General features: G+C 46.7%; 1 protein-coding gene across 2 annotated transcripts in view; it reads left to right on the forward strand.

Moving 5' to 3' along the window:
* CYP26C1 (cytochrome P450 family 26 subfamily C member 1) overlaps positions 1-24,372 on the forward strand; it is a 66,093-nt gene that overhangs the window by 35,979 nt on the left and 5,742 nt on the right. For both annotated transcript variants that reach the window (XM_069239816.1, XM_069239817.1), the window contains one exon: positions 3,575-4,201. In XM_069239816.1, coding sequence (XP_069095917.1) covers positions 3,575-4,201 — 627 coding nt within the window. The remainder of the gene's footprint in view (positions 1-3,574; positions 4,202-24,372) is intronic.

Here is a 24,372-nt window from a genome sequence, read left to right on the forward strand (position 1 = left end):
GCTTTTTCTCATGTCGAGCGATTGCTTCTCTTTCTTTACTTTCAATAAAACTAAAATAAGTATTTGTGCTGGTCACCCTCCCACTTTGTACTACTACCCCCCCCCTGCAACATTCCTCCGGCAGATTCACAACCAGCAACCATAAAGCCTCCCCCAGGTGCCCTATCCTTAGAGTTTATATATATGTAATGCAATGCCAACATGCAAATTGAAATATTTAAATGTGTGGTGTAAAAAAAAGATATATCTTTGCGGTTTCCCAGTTTCATTTTTCCATACCCTCATGACCGGGTGTCCAAATTTTCAAAATTGAAAACTAAGACACGTCATTAGGATTTAGACTGAAAAGTTGGCTCGACACTGGACAGGGAGAAGGAACACACTGGTAGAAAACACCTATGCAGAAGGACTACACCGCACATCCATGGAAGTAGAAGAGAAACTAGACATAAGAAAGGTCAGTGATTTAGAGGGTGTGAGCTTTGGTACAATTGGGATGATTTTGGAAGCTCAAAGGAAAAGATAATTGGTCTATCCTATGTTTCACGTATCTCTCTTTCATGGTACAGTTTTAGTTGCATTCTTGGATGTGTAGCCCTGCTTTTCTAATAGTACAAACCAACATTCAAGCTCCAGGAACACACACTGGCAAAGCCAATAGGTTTTGCCTACCCAAGAGCTATTGCCTTTGCCAATTTCTTTTAGCCGTGTTGTACAGCAGCGTGGAGTGAAAAACATAAAGTAGTGTGGAGCAGAGTGGAGTGCATAGAGTAAACTGGAGCGGTACAGAGGGCAGTGATGTGGTGTGGAGTGGTGTTTTAGTGCACTGGGGTAAATTTCAGTGGCATAGAGTAGAGTGACATGGATCAAAGTGTAGTGGTGAAGAGTGGTTCAGAGCACAGTAAACTGGCATAGAGTGCAGTGGTGTGGAGTGGTTTATAGTGCACTGGCATAGAGTTCAGTGGCACAGAGTAGAATGCAGTAGCCTAGAGCAGCGTGGTGGAAAGTTGACAAGAGTGGCATAGGGTGCAGTGGGATAGAGTGGGGCAGAGTGGAGTGGCTCAGAGTAGAGTGCCATAGAATGCAGTTTTGTAGAGCACAGTAGCATAGTTTAGTTCAGAGTAGCGTACAGTGGTGTAGAGTGAAGTGGTGCAGCATAGAGTGCAGTGGTCCAGATTAGAGTGGGGTACAGTGTCGTGGTGCACAGTAGAATAGAGTGGCTTAGAATGCAGTGGTGTAGAATGATGCAGAGTAGAGTGGCATAGAGTGCATTGTTGTACACTGCAGTGATGCAGAGTGCTGCACAGTAGAGTGGCGTGTAGTGCAGTGGCATAGAGTAAAGTGGTGTAGAGTTCAGTAGCATAGAGTTGAGTGGTGCAGATTAGAGTGCAGCGTCATAGAGTGCAGTGGCTTAGAGTAGGGTACTGCAGAGAAGAATTGCGTAGAGTGGTGCAGGGTAGAGTGCAGAGGCATTGAGTGCAGTGGTGCACAGTACAGTGGTGCAGAGAAGAGTAACGTGGTGTAGAGTGTAGTGACAGAGTACAGTGGTTTAGAGTGGTCCAGTGTGCAGTAGCATAGAATGCAGTGGTGTATGTTAGAGTAGTGTGTAGTGCAGGGCATAGAATGTGGTGGCGTAGGGTAAAGTGGCATAGGGTAGTGCAGAGTCAAGTGGTGTTGAGTGTAGTGGCATGGAGTAAAGCGGTGCAGAGTAGAGTGAAGGGTAGAGGAGAGCGCAGTGGCATAAAGTACAGGGTAGAGGTGGGAGGGAAAAGAATCTATATGGATGGGGATTTGGCAGATGGTCAGAAAGCACAAGCACTTATATGGAGCGCTCGAACACAAAAAAAAGTAGCTCCAAAAACAAGAGCAGTGGATGGACAGAAGTACTTGGTCCATGCTCCAGGGAAGGTCAAACATTAGAAGATGACATGACTCACGCATACCCTGGCAAATGGTAACAATGGAAATGAGAGCAACACTGAAGCTAACAAATGGTAAGCTCTGGGCAGGCTGTAAGTCCATTGTATTTAAACCGAAGTCTTGCAGAGACAGCACATGGGCTGTCTGGACGAAACCTAAAAATAATTATAATAAAACCAAGACTGGCTAAGATTTAATTTGTGATTTTGCGAGGCCAGGTGGTAAATAAATTCATATGGCATCTCTGAGCGAGTCATTTGCATTCTGTATGCGTGGAACTAAAAATACCACGTCAGGCCCATTTTCAGACTTCACTTACATTAAAGTTTTTTTCACGCTCCCTTAAAAGCTGGCTGACCGAAAACTACAAAATGGTGTTTTCTGAAATGTGAAGTGCTGAAGTCTAAAGGAAGCCCCTGAACCTGCTAGGTGGCTGACATGATCGCAGCTTGTTGATCCCGGCCGCGCTGCGTGCGTGAGGTGAGGCGGCACAGCAGGGATGCCTGACAACAGTTAACTCCCTTCAGAGGCAAGTGCCAGCTCGCGCGCGATCCGAGAGCCCCTCACTCCTAAAACCCAGACATGCATTTATTTCATGCATTTATTATAATTGAATGCGTCGCGGTGCCAGGACAAACCCTGAAAAGGCCAGGATTGTCCCTGGAAATACGGGGACATCTTTTAACCCTGCCTCATGATCAGATCCTAGCTTGGGCCATCTTTTAACCCTGCCCCGTGATCAAATCCTAGCTTCTCTGGGTTCTTAGTGTAATCTTAGGTATAGAGAAGCGAAGACAGTAATGTCTACCATAACTTCCACTTTATTTTTTAAATGATTTATGAAGCGTGTCCTTTACTTTATTAACACGATCACACAACACATTGCATAATATTGACGCCAAGTTTATGCACACTGGTCTGTCCCTCTCACTCTCTGTCTTGTCAGTCCCCTCAGTACGGCTCTCTTTGCCAGTGTCTTTTCCCACTCCAGCATAGCATTCCCGTCTCAGTTCATGTGTGCTCATGCAGGCATCTTTCCAGAAATGGTTCTAGGTCTCCTTTTCTTCCCCTACTCCTTGCCCATCGTCACCTTATCTACCTGTATTTATGTATGGGAAAGAGGCCCCGCTTGCCTGCTTCTGCAGATGCATGAATGATGCTCTACTGCTGTGCTGGAAGGCATGGCTGATTATGCTGTGATTCCACTGTGGTGGAAGATGGCACTATTTAAGGCTTTTCCAGTGTACAAATACTGCTCGACTGTATGCTGGCTGTTTTAGGGAAAAAACAAGAAATTGTGTCACAGGTCTGCCTATCTTCGACTTAAACGTATTTAATCTAAACATTCCAACATATTTGAATCCTAACAAGATTTGTGCTATTTCGCTTGTGAAAATAGTAAGCATGACAACAAATGAGACATAGGGCCTTATTACAACTTTGGAGGACGGTGTTAATCCGTCCCAAATGTGACGGATATACCACCTACCATATTACGAGTCCATTATATGCTATGGAACTCGTAACACAGTAGGTGGTATATCCGTCACATTTGGGACGGATTAACACTGTCCTCCAAAGTTGTAATAAGGCCCGTAGTGATGGACTGTGGAATAACTTCTCTTGAGACTAACACATGGGCTTTTCCTTGCAGGAGTCAGCTATCGAACTTATATTTGCTGCTTTCTTCACCACTGCCAGCGCCAGCACATCCCTGATTCTGCTTCTTTTGAAGCACCCCACTGCTATAGCCCACATCCGAGAGGAGCTGGCCTCTCACGGACTGAGCAGGCAGTGCATGAGCCATGGTTCCTCAGATACCCCTAAAGGCTGTGCTTACGTTCAGCCACCCCAAGGAACTGGTTTGAGTGAAGTGCAGGACGTGGCAACAGGCGACCACCGGCAAGCTTTCCTTTTGTGTCCAGAAGGAACTCCAGTAGAGCAGCCTGAGAAGAACATCTCATGCAATAAAGGGGGAAGTGATCTTCAGCCTGCAGTCAGTGAAAACATTTTAGCGCCAAAGGAAGAGGAGGAAATGAACAGGAATAATAACTGCAATCAAGGCAACAATATGCAAAGTGGATCAACACAGTTTTCCAGCAGGCGGGAAAGTCTTGCAGTTGCAGAGGCTTGTGGGCCATCATGCAAGTGCCATCTTAGTCTGAGACTCGAGCAAATAAACAGCTTGCGTTATCTGGACTGTGTAGTGAAAGAAGTCCTTCGGTTGCTCCCACCAGTCTCTGGAGGCTACAGGACTGCACTACAGACCTTCGAATTAGATGTAAGTATATTTATCTGCTTTCAGATGTAGACAATTGTTAGCTTCTCCTGAAATATCCATAGTATTCGACATATGTTCTTGCCTTTTGTGTTTTATTATTTTAAATTTTGTTTGAGGAGTTCGAAATGTATATACACATAGTACAAACCCACTGCCCTTTGGCAAGTTTCCTTTGATGCTTTCACAACCCGGGTAGAAGATGTCAAGGCATGTAAACAATGAACTGTCTTTGGCATCCTTTGGCTGCGCTGTTTTGCATAAAAGGTCAATGTTTTTTCTTTAAGTTGTAAAATACACTTAGGTCTTTAAATGTGCATGATTTTGACCTGCAGGGATGTATTTTGCATACCAGAAGGCATACACGAACATCCAGGAACTATTTAGATAAGGAGCAGATTTAAGTAAAGGAAAATCTTATCTACCTGTAGTAACTGTTCTCAAGTCTTGGTCAGTCCAGGCACTGCATTGCTTAGCCACTGATGTCTGGACAGTTTGGAAGAGCGCCCCCCCCAACATGGGGGGGCGCGGCCCCTTAGGGATCGGGGACGCCGGGGCCGAGCCTCGCACTAGTTGTGCGCAGGCTGGCCATGGGCTTCCGCTCGCGCGTCTCGCGAGACGCGCGGGCGGAAGTTCGACGCTGGGAGAGCGTCGGTGGACGGGGCAGGGCTGGACCGGTTTGGGCCGCCGCGCACTGGTGGGGGGGCATAAAAGCACCCCCCCCCAGAAGGCTCGGCCTTCTTACTTCGTGCGCGGCGGCCGGGGACGGGCAGACCTGTTGGCGATTGATTCCAGATTCCAGAGGACCTAGGAACGCGGCGGCGAGGTCGAGGACAATTGCTTCGAGAGAAGCAGGGTTCTGGAATCCTTGTCGTGGACAAAGAATCAGAGGGTCCCTGAGGATCAGATAGCAGGGGAGCGACCTCGTAGAATCGGGTGCATAAAAATTGGTCGTGTAGCGGCAGGCGCAGGGGAGCGACTTCGTCAGCAAGCAAAGGAGAGCGAGGTGAGTGAGCGCACGGAGGCTGACTCCGTAGTTAGGAGGTTGTTCTGTGCGCACTCTCACCTGCTTGGGGTTTACACCCCAGGTCAATTAGTTAAAAAGTTTCTCTCTGTTTTAAATGTTTAAAAATTTTGTGTGCCACGTGGGAGAGGGCTGTGGTGCAGGGGAAAAAAGTATTAAGGGTACAGATATTGTTCTCCTCCCAATTATAGTTAGCTTTGTGGTAAAGCGAAAGGGGGCCATATCAGTTGTTGAAAGTGCTTATTTACACATATAATTGTGGAATTAGTAGGTGGGTAATTTTGTCACTAATCTGAATGTGTTAATGGTGCATTGCGCGTCAGTGTCCTAAGACTGTTATCCACTGTGTTTTGCAAATAGTGATGTTGGCATTGGGCTAACGGACTATTCATTAGGTGGGTAATTTTGTCACTGATCTGAATGTGTTAAGGGTGCATTGCGCGTCAGTGTCCTAGGATTGTTATCCACTTAATTTTGCAAAAAGTGACGTTGGTATTGGGCTAACGGATTATTCATTTGCGTTAATTAATTGAGAAATTTGTCTTACCACTGCTTGCAACTTGTTTACCTAATATTAGCATTATGGCAACTAATAGGGCGAGAGGAGGTAAGAGGAAGGCCACAGATCCTGATCTTGCCTAATTGCTAAAATTGGTCCTAGCTAAGTTAGGGGGCGGGGATTCAGAAGGGGAGGCTGCTCCTTCAGATGGAGATGACGGTGAGGTAGGCGCTTCCCGCCCGCGCCGTGCGAATGTAGCACCGCCTGCAGCTTTTCCTCCAGTTAAGCGTAGGAATAAAAAACAGACTGGGGGGGCGGTAGTTCAACAGCCTACGCCGCAGACAGTTGCTTTTCCTCCAGTTAAGCGTAGGAATAAAAAACAGACTGGGGGGGTGGTAGTTCAACAGCCTACGCCTCAGGCAGTTTTGGCCCCCCCTCCCCCTGTGGTTGAGTTAGTCACAGTGGTGGCCCCCAGTATTGCAGCGGCGGTGCCTTCTGAAGAAATTTCTGGGCATCACGCAGGGGTAAGGTCGCCTAGCACGGGCCCGGCGGGAGGTGTGGAAGCTATGCTGGCGGATATACGGCGTTCTGTAGCAGCATTAGCAGCACCAGCCAAGGATGTACCCACGCAACCATTACCCATTGCGCAGGGAGTGGCTCTAGGGGTTGGCGCAGTCACAGAGCAGGGGCAGGCGGCGGGGGCCCATTCAGGGGCATCCCAGGACCTGACAACTCAAACTTTGGTGTCAGTATCACAGATGTTGGCCAATCTCTCTGTGCCAGTGCCAGCCCCACCCCCCACGACCCCATGGGCTAGTGACCCATTGCAGAACTCCGTACTTGAACTTAAGCGCCAGGTGGAGGCGTTGGTAGCAGCGCGTAATGTTCCTTCATTGCAGGTGGCGACCTCGGGCCCCAGTGTCAGCCAGGCACCGGGCCCGCTGTTGCAGACTCCTCCAGGTGGAAAAGAAAATGGTAAGGTCATAGAACAGGGTGGTAACACCATAGTAACACCAGCCCCAGCTGAAGTCACGGGGGCAGACACATTGCTATCTAGGCCGGGAAAGTTAGCTGCACATGTGGCTTCGGAAATCAAAGAGAAAATATGGAAAGGGGATTTTGTGGACATTTTTAGCCTGGTAAGGGCTAAGAGAAGGGAAATTGAATCAAAGGATAAAGATGCTAAAACTTCAGCATACTCAGATAAAAAACCTAAGATAGAAGAGAATATTACAAATTGGTTATTCGGTTTTAATGTGTTTATGTCAGTCATGATGGAAAAGAAGCCTGACATCGGCCTGTCAATGATATTTTATGCAAACAAAATTTTAAAAGCTCATCATATGTACGGCGGGAACGCTTGGCTGGAGTATGACCGTGATTTCAGGTGGGCAAAGGTAGAGGATCCAGCAATTGGTTGGGATCAGACTGAAGTAAATGTTTGGCTGGAGTGCGTGAACAACAAATTACCCAACAAGCAGCCCTTTCGAGCACAGTATACAAGCGACAAAAAAGGGTCTTGCTGGGCGTTTAACAAGAAAGTATGTTCACGCCCCCCTGGGACGTGCAAATTCAGGCACTCCTGTGCATTTTGTGGGCACCCCTCTCACCCCGAATTTAAATGCATTAAAAAAGCAAAGGACAGAGCTAAGGAAGGGAGTAAGTCCAGTACCTAGTTCTTCCTTGCCGACTCCCATTCACTTAGAGTTTTTGTTGCCTTGGCTGAAAGTTTACCCAGTCAAGGCTTCAGCTGAACTTCTGATTAAAGGTTTTTCACAGGGTTTTAGAATTCCAGCATCCCAGGTCCCCCCCCTAGGTCACTGCAGAAATCTTATGTCTGCCGTGAAAAACCCTGGCGTGGTGGCTAAGAAAATTGCAAAAGAGCGCGCTCTAGGGAGGCTGGCTGGCCCCTTCACTTCCCCACCCACAGTTAATTTTGTCTGTTCCCCATTAGGAGTAGTACCCAAAAAAGAGCCGGGACAGTTCAGATTGATTCATAATCTATCAGCCCCACGCGGCGCCTCAGTGAATGAGGCAATAGACCCGACTTTATGTTCAGTGCGTTATGCTACCGTAGACCAGGCACTAGTGTTGCTGAGGGGTCTGGGGCGGGGTGCGCTCTTAGCAAAAACAGATATCGAAGCAGCTTTCCGGCTTTTACCAGTTCACCCTGAAGATTACCATTTTTTGGGATTCCAATTTAATGGGGAGTATTTTTATGACAAATGTATGCCCATGGGATGCAGTGTGTCTTGCAGTTATTTCGAACAGTTTAGTTCTGCTTTGCAATGGATTTTCACTAGACGTACAAGTCATGCAAATGTTATTCATTATTTGGATGATTTCCTAGTGTTGGGCCCTCCTGAGTCAAACAAATGCATTTGGGCCCTGCAGTCTCTGACAACCATGTTTGGAGAATTCGGGGTCCCAATAGCCCAGGAAAAAACAGAAGGCCCCTCCACATGCATCACTTTCCTGGGCATAGAAATTGACACCATAGCGGGGGAGTGTCGCCTTCCTCTGGACAAGCTTCAAGTTTTTAAGGGGTCCATCAGAACAGTCTTATCCCATACCAAGGTCACCCTGCACCAATTGCAAGTATTGGTGGGTCAATTGAATTTCGCATTGAGGATTATTCCCATGGCCCGCCCCTTTTCCAGATCCATAGCTAGGTCCATGGCAGGGTTGACCGAGAAACACCATCACACCAGGCTATCTGCGGAAGTAAGGGACGATTTGAGAGTGTGGGAAGCATTCCTACAAGACTTTAACGGGGCGGTGATCTGGCCTCTTCCCCCTGCCGACAGCCCTTCTCTTGGCCTGTTTACGGACGCTGCAGGCAGTGTGGGCTTTGGGGCTATACTTGGTTCTGCATGGTGCCGGGCAGATTGGCCAACTGATTGGGTAGAGTTGGGGCTCACCAAAAACATAGCATTCTTGGAATTATTTCCCATCATTGTAGCGGTTTCTGTATGGGAGGACGCATTGAGAAACAAGACAGTAGTATTTTGGTCAGACAACATGGCAGTCGTGGAGTCAATCAATAGACAAAAAGCTAGCTGCAGATGGGTGCTGAGACTACTTAAGTATCTGGTGCTGCAATGTTTGAAACTCAACATCACATTCCGGGCGAAACATGTTCCTGGGGTAAATAACAATGCAGCTGATGCTTTGTCTCGATCATTAATGCAGGATTTTCAGAGGTTCCACCCTCAGGCGTCGGAGAGGATGACAGAGTTTCCAACATCACTGTGGAAGATTGGTGTCCCGCGCTGTCAGCCCTAGTAGGGGCTTCTTTGGCGACACGAACAAAGGGGGCATACGAAAGGGCCTTCTTGCATTATAGACTGTTTTTGAAATCAGTGAACTCCTCAGATTGGTTTTCATCCGAAGCAATCTGTGCCTTTTTACAACATTTAAAAAGCAATGGTAAACCTGTCTCGTGCGCCAAGGCCAGCTTGGCAGCCATCCGTTTTTTCGCCAAGCTAAGAGGGCAAGACTCTAAACTCAATGCCTTTATTATTAAGCAGGCACTGGTGGGGTGGTCAAAAGCGGAGGGCCCCAAAGTAGACTCTAGGCGGCCTATAACCCCCCAGGTATTAGAAAAATTGCTGGGTGCAGTTGCTGTAGTTTCTTCCTCCCCTTTCGAGACTGCCTTATTCACATCAGCTTTTTCGGTGGCCTTTTATGGGGCCTTCCGTATTGGCGAAATGTTAGGTACTTCCAAGAACGACCATGCAGGGGGTCTCCAATGGCCAGATGTAATAATCAATAATAACTCCGCCACCATACTGCTGCGCAAATCAAAGACTGATCAGTTAGGTAAAGGGGCGAGGATTGATCTTCGGGCAGCGCGGGGGTCTCTTATCTGTCCGGTTGCCAACCTAGGTGCTTATCTAAAGGTGCGCCCTTTAGAAAAATCAACGGCGTTATTTATACACGCAAATGGGGACTGTCTGTCGCGCTACCAATTTACAGAGGTAATGAAAATATCATTAAAGGCAGCAGGCTTGGAGCCTCGGGGTTACTCTCCTCACTCGTTCAGGATTGGCGCGGCTACGTTAGCTGCGGGTGCAGGTATGCCCATCTCTGAAGTTAAGGCCATTGGCAGATGGTCGTCTAACTGTTATAAGCGTTACGTTAGGCCAGAGCTGGTATAATTGGGATTGTTGGTGTATCTTAACATTCTGTACCATTCCTCACACAATTTTCCCTTTATTGCAGTAGATGGCTCCGCGTGTGGTTTGGGTACTGGGGCATTCATTCGTTCGTCGGGCGGCGTACCGGTTGCAGCAGCTCCGTAAACCGAATCCGGCGACAAGCTTAGACATGGCCTTCAGGTGGTGCGGGGTTGGCGGCAAAGGAATTAAACAGCTACAGCAGCTGGTTGATTTGGCTCGCGGATGTCCAGGTCTCCAATCCCCGGACCTCATCATCATTCACCTGGGGGGCAATGACCTGGTACATCTGGGTCGAAAAGCCCTCAGAGAGGCGATATTCTTAGAAATAACAAAGCTTGCTAAGCAATTTCCTCATACAGCCATCGCCTGGTCTCACATGGTGCCACGGAAAAGATGGGGCCCAGGAATCAAACCAAGAACAATCAATGTGTCAGTGAGGCGACTTAACGCAGAGATTTCAAAGCTTTGCCCTGGTCCAGGCCGTTTGTGGAACATCCCACATAGACAATTGAAAGGTCCTGAAATGTTTCATAGGGATTTGGTTCATTTATCCGATGCAGGTACTGACCAATTCATGGCAGACATGTGGTTTTTTGCTAAGTGTTTGTTTTCTGGTGGGGAGGGCGTAGGACCCTGGGGCCCTGGTCGCCCTCGTGGCGCAGAAAGAAAGAATAAAGTAACCGGAAGCAACAGAGGGGACCCCAAGGGGGGGGCCCCAGTATAACAAGAGAGATAGGATCCTGAAGTCCTGGACCAACCTGCGGATGGACACACCTGTTTGGGGGTAGGGAGCCCAGATCACTGGGGTGGTCACGGGGCTCATGCCCTGGGCCGCCCTGGTACACCCCTTGGTTGATTGGTGTTTGGAGAGGGGGCGGAACCCTGAACATGGGGGCAAGGAACAGAGGAAGCAGGGATACCGCCCCCCTAAGGATACAGGTGACAATCAGTCCCTGTGTGGTCCAAAGGAGGTTCAGGACAGGAAGGGATCCTGTCAAAATTATATGGTTACAAAGTAGCGACTATAGCAGTTTATATATATTAAAGTTTGCAGTGAAATGTTTTAGTTGAGTAAAGTGCATATGACGACTTACATGAATTGTGTTTATGAATTTCTATGAAAGTATATTTAAAATAAATACTTCTTCCATCAAACAAAAACTGTCTTGTCGGTTGGTGTATGACCGGTGTTGGGGTAAGGCCCCTATGGCGGCCTCCGAGTCCTATGGAAGAGCGCCCCCCCCAACATGGGGGGGCGCGGCCCCTTAGGGATCGGGGACGCCGGGGCCGAGCCTCGCACTAGTTGTGCGCAGGCTGGCCATGGGCTTCCGCTCGCGCGTCTCGCGAGACGCGCGGGCGGAAGTTCGACGCTGGGAGAGCGTCGGTGGACGGGGCAGGGCTGGACCGGTTTGGGCCGCCGCGCACTGGTGGGGGGGCATAAAAGCGCCCCCCCCAGAAGGCTCGGCCTTCTTACTTCGTGCGCGGCGGCCGGGGACGGGCAGACCTGTTGGCGATTCCCACCCACCCTCTCCTTATTATTAGGCTTGGAGGAAGGGCGCAGAAAGAAAGAATAAAGTAACCGGAAGCAACAGAGGGGACCCCAAGGGGGGGGCCCCGGTATAACAAGAGAGATAGGATCCTGAAGTCCTGGACCAACCTGCGGATGGACACACCTGTTTGGGGGTAGGGAGCCCAGATCACTGGGGTGGTCACGGGGCTCATGCCCTGGGCCGCCCTGGTACACCCCTTGGTTGATTGGTGTTTGGAGAGGGGGCGGAACCCTGAACATGGGGGCAAGGAACAGAGGAAGCAGGGATACCGCCCCCCTAAGGATACAGGTGACAATCAGTCCCTGTGTGGTCCAAAGGAGGTTCAGGACAGGAAGGGATCCTGTCAAAATTATATGGTTACAAAGTAGCGACTATAGCAGTTTATATATATTAAAGTTTGCAGTGAAATGTTTTAGTTGAGTAAAGTGCATATGACGACTTACATGAATTGTGTTTATGAATTTCTATGAAAGTATATTTAAAATAAATACTTCTTCCATCAAACAAAAACTGTCTTGTCGGTTGGTGTATGACCGGTGTTGGGGTAAGGCCCCTATGGCGGCCTCCGAGTCCTACAGGAAACGGACATCGTAAATCGTGCCAAAACCACAGATTGGGGAATACACCAAACTGCATTTTCTGCGCGAATCTTACATGCATTTCTGTTCCACTGCTTTCAGAACATGCCTTGGATAGGTTTCCTGGTGCACTGACTGGAGATGAGCTTCCCTTTAGACGAACGAAGGTCGCATTTTTATATGGGTGATTTTTAAATGGCTTCTAAACAGGGTAATTGAATAGGTAAATAAATGATATTGTTGCATTCCGTTAAGTCTTGATGTGAATGACAGAGGAAGAGACTTTGAGGAGTTAACGAAGGTGTTTTTCTGCTGTGCCGTGCCACCTGAGACAGACCCTCCCTCCCAGGCTGCCCTCTGCTCACGCCTCTTCAACAGAGATCTCAAGCGAACCCCTACATTACCGTACTCCCATTGGATTGATGGAAAGGAAGCGGAGTTGAACATACAGCTAGGTGCACCTGTAATAGACAGAATAAAGGCTGCACGGTAATTATATTGCTGCCTTGTAATTAGCAACATACATAGTCTTATGGGACTGCTTTTGTGTCGTCACTGATAATTTAACCCATAGATCTCCGAGAGCACGTCATCTAGTTTGTGCGTCAGTGCCGTACAGAGAAAAGCTGAGAGGACCACCTATCCTGAGCCAGATATCCAGAGGTGGCTCTCACGGGCACCAGATTGTGGGAAATCGGCGAAGCATACATTCTGAAATTTACCACACACAGCGTTACTCACACACAAGCGAAAAACGAGGTCAAACGTCTGCATGCACGGTTTACCTGAAGGGCTTGGGCCGAGTGCTAACTTGTGCACACGTGGGACTCGAGGACGCTGTGCTGCAGTGTTATCATTTGTCGTCTTCAGCAGTTCCCTTGTGGTGTTTTTCAGTTACTCTCAGTAGTAGTGTGTCTGTCACACTTGCAGCCCTTCCCCCCAGTCATATTTTGCTCCGTTGGTTAATTTGAGCTAAAAACCCATTTGAGGAAAGACTTGATCATAGTCTCTGCCTTGAATTGGTCCAATTACCTTTACATTTCAGGCATGCCTATGAAAGCGACAGAAACATCCTGAGGAGGTGGCTCGCTGGAAAGGATGTGTAGAGTTGAATCTTATGTAGAACCAATTTAAGCTTATTATTTCTCGACACCATTCTTGGGTACTCCACAACTAACTGCCAATGCACCTCGGACAATTCTCACGTAAGTCTTTCACCCGAACCTGCATCAGCACATCCAACAGACCTTAGTCATATTCAACATAGTGACACAGCTGGGACACAGCCTTCTACCCAGCACCCAGTTGTCGCAGTAAGGTAAATGCTTCATGAGTCTGCAGCTCTCGAGAAACACAATCCCAGACCCTCCTCAAAGTTTCAAATGAATTGCCCCGGTGGCGTAGGACACTCCTGCTGCCCACTCTGAAATATAGGTAAAGTATATATATATGTATGGTTCAGAACTGCACCTAGCCGCATCCTGTAGGTGGGGAAGTGGTAGCACTTGCACTGATCTGCAAACAGTTGTGTCTGTATTGAGTTGCCCTTCATTATAGATGGACCCTTCAGGGTATCATTGGCCGCTGTCCATCTGGCTGAAGCTGTGTAACTAAATAATACATCTCCATGACTCCCAGTCCACCCTCCAGTGGTAAGTGGAGTTTGCAAGGACTACGCAGACACATCATCTAAATCTCTTCACAAATGTTTAGGTAAGCTGATGAGTATATTTACAAATAAATAGAGGAAGCTGAAAAAGGAAGATGTCCCCATACAGCTCACACAGCTACTAAGTCCTTCATGAAATTACCAGTAATAAGCTCAGAATTTATATGGAAATCTGAAGACTTAGACTATGGAAGATAGTCTGCTTCCAGTTCAGAGATAAAATAGGCAGTTCACTAACGCTGAGTTCATCCAGTGATTAAGGAGGATAGAGGCCGCATTTCTTCAGGATGGTTCTCAGGCCCAAGATGTTACCAACTCGAATGAGAATATTAATCGATGGTGCCAGGTCCTTCTCAGTATTCCCCAAATATAACAGTACATCGTCCACATACAGGGAAATCATATGAACAAATTCTCATATGCTAATTCTCCTATGAATTCCTTCCCAGTAGAGGTTTGCTACCAAGTGCTCCATCACCAAAGCCAATAGGACAGGACACAAGGGACCCCCTTGACATTTTTCTTGAGATCTGACCAAGACTCTTTTACAACTTTTTCGGTTCTCAGATTTTCTGTTGGATTAGAATACAACCTTTGGATCCATACCACTACTGCTCTGAATTCAAGCATCTTTAATATGGTAAATAAGTATTGAAAGTATAAAGTATCAAATGCCTTTTCCATGTCAATAGACATCATTACCAGAAGGCGTTCATCTAATGTCATGTCGTCACTACATGAAAAAGGCGCCTGACATTTGCCAATGTGTGTGGGGGTAACACAGTCCAATTGATTTGGATGAACCACTGAGGTGATAACTATGAAATCCTGTTTGTTGGTAATTTCCGTAATATCTTACAGTATAAGTTCTACATAGAGAACAAACAAAGGCCTATAAGTGGTGTAATATTCCGGTGGAAGTCCATCACTGCTAGGAGTTTTTCCAGTGCCTAGTCCTTAGTCACCTATTTGCCTTCAGTCATGTTATGGGGTATCTCCAACACTTTTAACTGCACATCTGCTGATTTGTGCACTCCGTCGTATATATTTCCTTCTCTTCAGACCCAAGAAACCCTTGTGTCAAGTGCCATTATCCTAACTACTGAATGCTCAGTTGATCTCAATATTACTGACCATTAATTTTTTATTTCTTAATGTACATAAATCTGTAAATAGCTGTTGTAGGTTTTTTAATGCTGTCTTTGTGTTTTTATGCAAACAAACAGTGACCCAGGCACTTGGTGGTATTGGATATCTATCGTACAAAATTATTTACCAACATCATGGTAAAATCTGATAAGTAAGTCTTATTGTGTCCTCTTCAAAAGCTTCCTAAGACAAAAAGAAAAAATGATAGTGACACTTTTTAATGCAAACTGGGGATGTAATTTTGCCAGTCCATCTTCAAACCAGTGCCAGCTTTACCTAACAAACAGCGATTGGGGGTAACATGTCTAACAACAGGGAGGTTTAAATTGTTAGTGAAAGTTGGCATCTCCTTTGCCCTAATTCGGCATCTCCTTTGCTCTCATTCGCCTTTCTCACAGAACCACAGGGAACCTCTGCCTTTTTCGGATCCCAGAAGGTAAATCACTACTTTAATGGTTTTAACAGTTCTCCCTCCACTCCTTGGAACCGAAATTTCTTCTTCACATGCTTTAAAGATTGTCTCTTTTTTTTTTATAGTTCAGGGTGCCATGTGCAGAAACATTCACAACTTATGGCCATCGAACTTCAGGTTACATTTTCCCCTCAAACCTAGGAAAATCAGTGAATATTAATTGTGGGCCAGTCCATTCCTTTTAGGCCTGAGAGGAGAACACTCTTTCATCTTGTGACTTTTGTCCAAATATATTGGATTGTTCTTACTTTCCAATTCTAGTGTATCCATTAGACAGTTGGCAATCAAAGGGTGGGGATCATCTTGTTCTTCCCCCTTTTTTGGTTTTGACTTAAAGCGTTTTTCAAGGCTTCTATCATAAACAAAAATGCTTTAATTACTTTTATTAATAGCTGCCTCTTGTTGACATTGTTGAGCATGGACGACTCAAAGACTGTTGTTTGACAATATCATCCTCCACACTGCCAAGGATATTTTGTTCTCCCTGATCACATCTATTTCTATAAGTTCATCAATCTTCCTTTGCGGCCAAAGGATGGATTATTTGATCTATCCCAGGTTGAAGGTGGTCGGTGTTGCAAGGGAATGCTCTATCATTCTGAGTTTGCCATTACTTCCTAAAGGGAGGAAACGATCTGCCTCTGCTCACTTCCCTTTGTTCCACAGCGTTGACATCCTCCCCGTCAATGCACCATCCATCAATCATCCTCAAACCCTGAGTCCAAAACGGGCCCGGGTGTGGATGCCTGCCTCTGCTAATGTCTTAGGGCTGAATGTACTTCACTGGCGCCTGTCTGGCTGGTCAAGGACTTCCACCTACATGTTATCACTCTGTCTCCAAGACCTCGTGATCCGCTTGGAGTAGGCCTTCTCTCCCTTGTAAATCTCTATATCACCAATAGGGGGTCACTGTGAGATTTAGTAAAAGGGTCACTATCTGCCCTTAAGATATCAGACTTGCTGTCTTATTCGTCTTCTCTGTTTATCAGGGTGCAGTATTGCTTCTCCATGGCACAGTGGTTATCCTGTGGTTCCAGCCAATCCTGATCACTGCACTTCAGAAGCGCTACTTGCGATCTCCTCTGCCACACGCTCCTCTCTTTCGTTTCCTCCCTGGGAGCCTGCGGGAATGTTGGACTGCGCTCCCTCAGCCTTCACATCAGCTTTCCATGCCATTGGTCTTACCAGGACAGTTCCATTGTAGAATCGGGCACACAGCACAGCTGCCCCAGCAAGGCGGCCAGATCCTTCACCCTCACTCCTCATTACCACAGGGTCTCAGTGAATGCTTGGAGACCTCTCCTCCTTTCCACCTCAGTTTGGTCCCTGTGCAGTCAGCCTCCGCCAGTCTCCTCCCTATCACATCCTTTACTAACCCACCATCGGCTCATAATGACTCGAAGGGTCCCCACAATGCCACCGAGAGTAACACATTAGTACTAATCGAGATACGGGGTTGGAAAAATGTAGCCATCTTTGCGGATAACTTGCCACTCCGACCGCTGCTCCCTATTCCCGTGGTGCTTTTTTACATGTGGTTAATAGGGTACTGATGTCAAAGTAATGTTCATTGATCTGGAAAATCAGTTAATTGAAGCTGAAATTATGTTGAAGTAATATTAGGTTGCTTGGAAAAATAGCGTTTTATTGTGTGTTAATGCTTTGAACAAATTGTGGGTTTTTAATTTTCATGGGCTTTTCTTCAAAACTACACAGAAGATGATTATTTAAAACTTGTTTTGTTAGCATTTTCTGAGGCTACCAGTCTGCGTTTTCACAACTGAATCCTTTATTTTTTCACTCTTCTGACAGAAGGACTGTATTTAGAGGTGAAGTATGTATTTCATTAAATAACGGTAAATATCCATGGTCTTCGAGTGAGCAGAATTTCAAAGTTGTTCTGATTTCAGTTTAAAGTTGCCATTTATAGCTATTAAGGCATAAACTCTAAAAAGGAACTGAACCTATCCTGTCCACAAACTTACATCGTTAGCTAACATTTGTTAAACCATTTAGGAGGTAAACGAGCATTTGCAAAACTAGTAGGTCTGGCTTTAATGTGCTAATAGATGTAAACAAAGGAATGCACAAATGTGCACAGACTATTTGTGCTGGGCCTATCTGCAACCTGCCTCTTTCTGGACCTCTTACGTATATGGCTTATGGCTTTATTCCCTATAATGTGCTGCATGGCGTTAACGGCAGAAGCTTAGAGAATAAAAAAACAAAACAACCAGTTTCTCAAGAGGTTTGTCCCAAAAGCCACTGTCTGTGTCTTTGTTCAGAACATAAGCTTTTGGATAAGCGAAACCCAAAACTCAGACTATTACAGTGCTCTGTTTGCAAATACCATTATAGTCAAATATCTTAATTAAGTTAAATGCTTGTGTAAATTCTGTCTTTTTTAATGACACTACCTGATTATACTTGTTAATTAGTCAAATTGTCTTTAAAATGATAAAATCTACTGAAAAAATCCATTATCTGATTCAAGCAATCGTACAAATGCTTTTTAAAAGGCATTTACTAAAACACTTACCTTGTTAGACTTTGTTGCAAGCATATAATTTTACATTTATGTACAAATACAAAGTCCATCATTAATCTATTAACATATATTTCAAATATCAAGAGCATCCTTATCAAATAACTATAAGCCAGTGGTGTAAGGAAACTTGAGTGACCTCCTGCAAAGTACCAGGAGGGGACCTCCTCCTCCCTGGATCCAGTCAGGGGCCTACTGCCCGTGACAGCATACTGTGCTGAGGGGGGGCCCTGGAGCTCAGGGGCCCCCTGCACCGCAGGGGCTGCGGGTGCCTCTGTTATTCCACTGCTATAAGCCACCCCAGATTCTCAGACTCCAAATATGAAGACCATGCAGCTTTTTCGCTCAAATACAACTGGTCCCCTGGACTTAACTCACAAAGTCATTGCTTGTATCTGCAATTGTCAATTTCCACAAAGCCATAGATACACGTCTTCTCATCAAAATGAGTATCAGCTAACATTTTTGAAATCCTTTTGACAGTGGAAACGGCATCGTACTACACATTTCAGAAAATCCATGGCCCACCAGCAATATCCTGGCTTCCTCCTTTAACTCAAAAGAGAAAGCCAATATTTGAAATTACATGTAATATTCCAGTGGTATCAAATCCAATGCCATTCTTAGTGCCTGGGTTGCCAACACGCTTTTTATAGGTAGTGGACATTAAAGAATCTTTAAAGCACGGATCAAAACCTCATACATGGGTATTAGAAACTAGGGGCCTTATTCACAAAGATAAACTTAAACTTTTGTGTAAGTTTACAATTGTTTTTTATTCACAAAGGTATTTTAAAGCAGTATCTTTCTTTCTGTGGGGTCTCTGCACATAAAAAGGTAGGACAGTCCTGTCTTTGTATGTGCACAGACTCCACAGTTGTAAAGATACTACTAGTAAAATAACATTGTGAATAGCAAACAAGCGTAAACTTACAAAAAAGCGTACGTTTACCTTTGAGAATCAGGCCCTATATTTGCATTGCAGACCTTAATAAACGTTTCGATTGAGTGACCTCCAATGTTTTAATTAAACGTTGTCAAAGTAAGCATATTCGTTGCTGTCTCTTTTGTCACAATGTTCTTTCTAGTGCCACCAGGTCACATTAGTAGCATAGTAAAGATACAATTCTACAAGCACTAATTATTTAACTCCTTTCTCACAGGCAAGCAACTCTTTGCCTGCTCAGCCACTTGCTAAACCTTGTGGAGGTGCTCACCACACGTTATGATTTTAGTTTTGCCATCGTGGACATACAAGCTGTGCACCTCTGAAAAAGGAAGCAAAGCTTAAATTGAAATATAGAGGTCCTTTTCACACGCATGGTGTAATCTGTAAATGGTTAGAAAACTAGCCTTGTGAGAATTTAAATGAAACTTTATTATTACATTTATCATATCAGCAATGTAAAAATAGGAACACTAACTTAAGCCTATACTGGTGCAACTCTTTTGAGAGATTTCACCAGCCTCGCATCCGGTATATACTCTGTTATCGAGGTTTCTGTACACTACCCAGTTGAATAATTAGGGCAGTAGACCAAGTCCAGTCCATCGATTTCACACTTGGCCTAAACTAGGATGTAATGTGCCCTGTCAATAGAAGTTCTGAAATTGATAAAAAGGAAAAATAGGTGTCCATGAGTCAACTTGAGTATCCACTACGCAAATGATACAACTCTGTACAGTTTGTGACTGTACAAAGCGTTTTATGAATCCTGTCTGGGATTAAGATACTACATTTTTCTTGGTAACCCTCTTTCGAATGTGCATCCATGGAAAAAAAACTACCATTTAATTTTCCAGTTGTGTCCAAAATACCATAAAAGTGGTAATTCAGAGGGACCAATCATCACTCTTTTATAAATACATGAAATTAAAAATTAACTTGCCGTGAGACTGGCAGCAAGAAATTTCGCAAACCTACATTGAAACACCTTTTTGTCATTTTTTTTACCTCTTTGGTGCCATGAGAGATGTCTCGAAAGAATAGCTTCAAAACGTGCGACGCTTGTCACCGCATGCTGTTGGTGACGGACCCGCACCTGGTGACTTTGTGATATCTGGAGCGCGACCATGACCCAAAGTCATGCTCTGAGTGCCGGGGCCATGAATCTGAAGTCTTTGAGGGAGCGGTCCCTAATGCTCATGGCGACCTGGCGACCTGGCGCTGGACTCCGCGTCACTCCCGATCTCGCTCAAGAGGAAGGTCTTGAGACCGCTCACAGAGTCATCACCACTCTTACTCGTCCCATTGCAAATCATTGGAATATTCGAGTCACGAGAAGAAAAAGTCAAAGAAAGCTAAACATGCTTCCACTTCACCCCATCGCTTGGCTGATGTGATGCGGTAAGAGCGTCGACGCTCGAGGCCTACATCCACGGAGCCTACTTGTGAGTCTGCTCCGTGCCTCCCTGAGTTTCTGGGAGCCGGAGCCACCTCTACCCAGCTAAGATAATTTTATGAGGCCATGCTCCTCATCTTTGGGAAGACCAATCCCCCTGCGGTGCCTTAGGGGCCTGGGGGTTTGAATGGGGCCCTTTGTGTTCTGCACCTGTGGCTCTGGCCCCAACCTCCGAGGGCCCTTCCGGATCCGTTCATGGATCCATGCTGACGCCATTTGTACGATTGCGACCTTCCTCGGCACCAGCTAAGATGTCGACGCTCCTGACGTCGGTTAGGCCCATAATCAATGTCGACCCAATCCTCACCCCGACGACTCTGAGCCAGAACGGCGTTGATCGATGCCACTTCGGACTTCGATGGGGCCTACTTAACCCCAGGCTGGATTTGAACCCTCTTTATAATGGATACAAATATGAGGAAGGATTGGAGGGGCCGCTGGACCCTTTAGAATTCCAGCTAGACAAACCCGACTTGGACTAGGCACAGGAATTGGCAAAGCTAGTGGTCTGGATACTTTTGCAGAAAATGGCATGCTTTCTCCTCCTACTGTGGCTACGGCGGAGGGGAGAGTCTTACTCTATGGTGGTCAGAAGGGCGGCTGAGGTCTGCGGCCTTGAGCTTCCCTCTGTGGCAGTCAAGACTTACCTCCTGACGTAGGTACTTCAGCCTGGGGCTTAAACTTCAGAGCCTCTCGTTCCATTTAATGAATCCCTCACCAATGTCCTTCTGGGTACTTGATCCATCCCCAGCACAGGGGCTGCTGTGAATAAAACACTCGCCCACCATCGGCCCACCCGACTGACCGTGAATTCCCAACAACCCATGCCTGAGAGCCTTGTTATTACAGGGCCCAGAGGAGGCCCATATAATCATCTCCCAAGTCGATGGGAGGGATGCGGCTGAGTTCACAATTCGTTGTGGGCTGGATATGACTGACTCAATGGGCAGATAGGTTGCATCAGTTGTGGCCATGAGGCGCCACGACTGGTTGAGGACATCTGGCTTTTTGGGGGATGTCCAACAATCTCTTATGGACATGCCCGTCAATGGCATCCGTCTCCTCTGAGCAAAGCGCTCAAGAGGTTCAAGGAGTCCTGGGCTATGGCTCAGCTCCTTGGCCTCGTGACTTCCCCTTGCCTAACACAGTCCGCCTTTCGCCCCTTTCGTGGCCACGGAAGGAGCTCCCTGTCACGTCCTTTCCCTGCCAGCCACAGAGCGGCACATGCTACCCAGCCACTGCACAGTCGTGGACATGGAATCCCATGGCCTCGTGGGACAGGAAACCAAAGGTCTGCCCAGTCTACCCCCAACCCTGCCGCAGCTTCCAAGTCTTCCTAGTCCATCCCCCCATCTCAGACCAGTTGGAGGTAGGATTCCCCATCACCTGCCTCACTGGGAATCCATCACGACGAATAGGTAGATTTTGCAGATTGTCCGAAGGGGCTCCTCCCTCCCTTTCGAGACTGCCCCTCCAGCCATGCCTCCATCCTATGGCTGCTTGCTGGAGGATCATCTGACACTTCTCTGCGAGGAAATCGCGGCTCTCTTGGCCAATAGAGCCATAGAGAGGGCCCTTGCGCCAGAAGTAGGTTGTGGTTGTTATTCCCGCTACTTTCTGGTGCCTAAAAAGGATAAAGGCCTATGTCCTATCCTAGACCTTCGCGCCCTCAATCTCTTCCTCACGAAGGAGAAGTTCAAAATGCTCACTCTGGCTCAGGTCCTGTCTGCCTTGGACACAGGAACTTGGATAATAGTGTTGGACTTGCAGGACTCTTACTTCCATATACCTGTTTTGCCTGCCCATGGGTGCTACTTGCAATTCATGGTATGTCATGAGCACTTTCAATTTACCGTGCTCCTCTGCGGCCTTACCAGCACCCCTTGGGTGTTCACAAAAGTGATGGCCGTGGTTGCAGCTAATCTGGGCAGGTTAGGGGTTTCAGTCTTCCCCTTACCTTGACAATTGGCTGTTGAAGGCGAACATGCCCCAGAAAGTCGTCTCCCCCTTTCAGACTACGGTGAACCTTTTGCACTCGCTGGGGTACACTATAGACATGCTGAAGTCACACTTGATTCCTTCTCAGACACTCCCTTTTATCGGCGCTGATCTGGACACAGTGCAGTTTTGGCACCCCCGAAAAGTGAGTCCAGGATATTCAGGCTATGATTCCGATGTTTCACCCTCTATCCTGGACTTGGATGAGAATGGCTCTGAGGCTGTTGGGCCTCATGGCCTCCTGCATGCTGCTGGTGACACAGGCCAGATGGCAATTGTGAGATCTGCAGTGGGACCTGAAGTTCCAGTAGGCTCAGTATCCGGGGAATCTCTCCGACATGGTCCAGATCTCAGACGGAACTGCAAAAGACCTGCAGTGGTGGCTTTCAAAACGCGATTGGGTCAACAGCAGATCCCACTCCCTTCCCCAACCAGATCTTATGGCAGTGACAGATGCGTCACTCCTGGCATGGGGCGGCCACATGGCAGAGGCAGAGATCAGGGGTCTCTGGTGGAGTACGGACTCCATATCAGTTTTTTGGAGCTCCGGTTGATCAGGTGTGCAGTGAAAGCATTTCTTCCCTCTCTAAAAGGGAAAGTGTTGCAAGTGTTCATGGACACACTACCATCATGTGGTACTGCAACAAGCAGGGCGGAGTGGGGTCTTGGACTCTTTGTCAAGAGGCTCTACGCCTTTGGACATGGCTGGAACATCAGAGCATAATCCTGGTGGTTCAACATCTGGCGGGCTCTCTGAACGCCTGAGCTGACGAACTCAGCCGTCGATGCATAGTCGATCACAAATGGCATCTGCATCTGGAGGTGGTGCAAGGCCTCTTTCAGGAGTGGGGAGAGCCTTGGTTAGATCTGTTCGCCTCTGCAGAGAAAATGCAATGTCAACTGTTTTGTGCATTGGAGTTTCCAAGGCGGCACTCACTCGGCAACTCTTTTCGTATTAAGTGGAACTCAGGTCTCCTTTACACCTTACCGCCAGTACTGCTTTTTAGTATGATCTTGGTTTGCAGCCCATTTCTGAGGATGGTATTGCTTGAGTATCTATTCTAAGGTAAGGAAGCTGCAACTAGAAGTCTCTATCAGATTAACAAGTTACTTAGCTCCGGGAACGAAAAATCTGGTAGACACATACTCTAGTTGCAGATTGCTTACCGACCCACCCATCCTTCCCACTTGCGAACTGATTTCTAGGGACATAAATTCCCTTTTCAGCCCCTTAGCTCTTACGCACCAATTTCAGTGTTCTTCTTGGCTCTGCGCTGCTGGCGTGGAAAGATGTGAAAAGAAACTGTCGTCAGCGCACCTGGGTGGCGCCTAAGTATGACCGTGATGTCATCACGGCATCGCAGTACCCACAACGGATGCAGAGTCAACTGACACCACCTAATAGCGTGCAAGGGTACTGATCGAAGAAAAATGTCCAGATCCAGTTTGACACAGGGAAAATTCTAAGGTAAGGAATCTGTAACTAGAATATATCTCTACCAGATAAATCATTACCAAAGGTAAGTAACTTGTTCTTTAATGTGTGACTTTCCTATCTATGTAATGAAGCAAGCGGCTCATTAATTATCAATCACTAAAAAATAAAGATAATTGGTGACTTCAGCAACTGGGCGTATGATTCAAGTATGAGACCCAAAGACCTTGATTTTATGGAGCTAATAAACTCCTCACAATGAAGCCAGCGTATTAAAAGTCCAACTAATTGCAAAGTCATGTACTGAGCTTGACTTGGATACTTAACTGGGACAATGCCAACACTGATATATCACGTACATGTGGGCAGACCACTCTCTCACTAAATTTGAGCTAACCGTGCAGGAAGATGTGCAACTAAAATAGCATCTCTGGCCTCCGGTTCACTTGTGAACTATTGTAGGCTAAGTTACATTTAAGACACTTAGACCAAAGCAGCAGGCAATATGTTTGGCCGTAGCAGCAAAAGAAGTTAAACGCAATATAGTGCAGTCGTGGGGTACTAAGTCCCCGCCTAGTCTTCAGGAATGGCGGACAGACCTAGACTTGTGTGGTAGTGCAGAAAAGTAATCTGTGAGAGTAGGGGTTGCCCTGGGAAATGGAAAAGAATTTG

Source organism: Pleurodeles waltl, chromosome 6 (genome assembly GCF_031143425.1).
Source record: "Pleurodeles waltl isolate 20211129_DDA chromosome 6, aPleWal1.hap1.20221129, whole genome shotgun sequence".
Lineage (NCBI taxonomy): Eukaryota > Metazoa > Chordata > Amphibia > Caudata > Salamandridae > Pleurodeles > Pleurodeles waltl.